The following is a 655-nucleotide window of genomic DNA, read 5'->3' on the forward strand; positions in this document are numbered from 1 at the left end:
CCCTTATTTTGCATATTCTCGGGGTGGTAATACACATCGTACAGCATACAGCTGCCTGTGTGTGTGCGTTCATGTGTATATATATGCTTGTGTGTGTGTGTGTGTGTGCGTTCATGTGTATATGTATGTTTGTGTGTGTGTGTGTGCGTGTATGTGTGTGTTTGTGTCTGTGTCTGTGGCTGTGTCCATGTTAGTCGTGCCATGTAAGTTTTATACAGCAGGTGGGTGGTTTCGTTTCACCTTCAGACCTAGTCCTAATACACTGCAGAGTATTTCGACGCACACTGAGTGTCGATCTGGTCCCCGTCAACCTTCCCTATCGAATGTTTCAGCACATTTCTGTACGATACCGATTCCAGCCCACTCTGGCTAAATATGGCATGGGTTAAATTCGACCAATCAGATGCGAAGGTTTTGCGCCGCTGAGTGAGTAGGTCATCTGCAATTGGCGGCAAGGAGAATACCAGCATCTACGGTGGTAGTACAGATACAAGATGTTAATATAGAGATGACTGAAGCATGTGTGTAGCCAACTGTAGCTTACTATTGAGACCAGAAGTACATAGAAATGACTCAAGGATATGTATAGCCCAAAGTACGTAGAGATGACTGAAGCATGTGTATAGCCAGCTGTAGCTTACTATTGAGACCAGAA

General features: G+C 44.7%; 1 protein-coding gene across 1 annotated transcript; it reads right to left on the reverse strand.

The window, feature by feature from the left end:
- Positions 1-283: 283 nt before the first annotated feature.
- SARC_17032 (hypothetical protein) lies at positions 284-470 on the reverse strand (the record flags this gene model as incomplete). Its single annotated transcript, XM_014288871.1, has 1 exon — positions 284-470. A coding segment is annotated over one exon (187 nt), but the record flags the coding sequence as incomplete, so codon positions are not given.
- Positions 471-655: the final 185 nt, after the last annotated feature.

The sequence above is a fragment of the Sphaeroforma arctica genome (genome assembly GCF_001186125.1).
Source record: "Sphaeroforma arctica JP610 unplaced genomic scaffold supercont1.9560, whole genome shotgun sequence".
Classification (NCBI taxonomy): Eukaryota; class Ichthyosporea; order Ichthyophonida; genus Sphaeroforma; species Sphaeroforma arctica.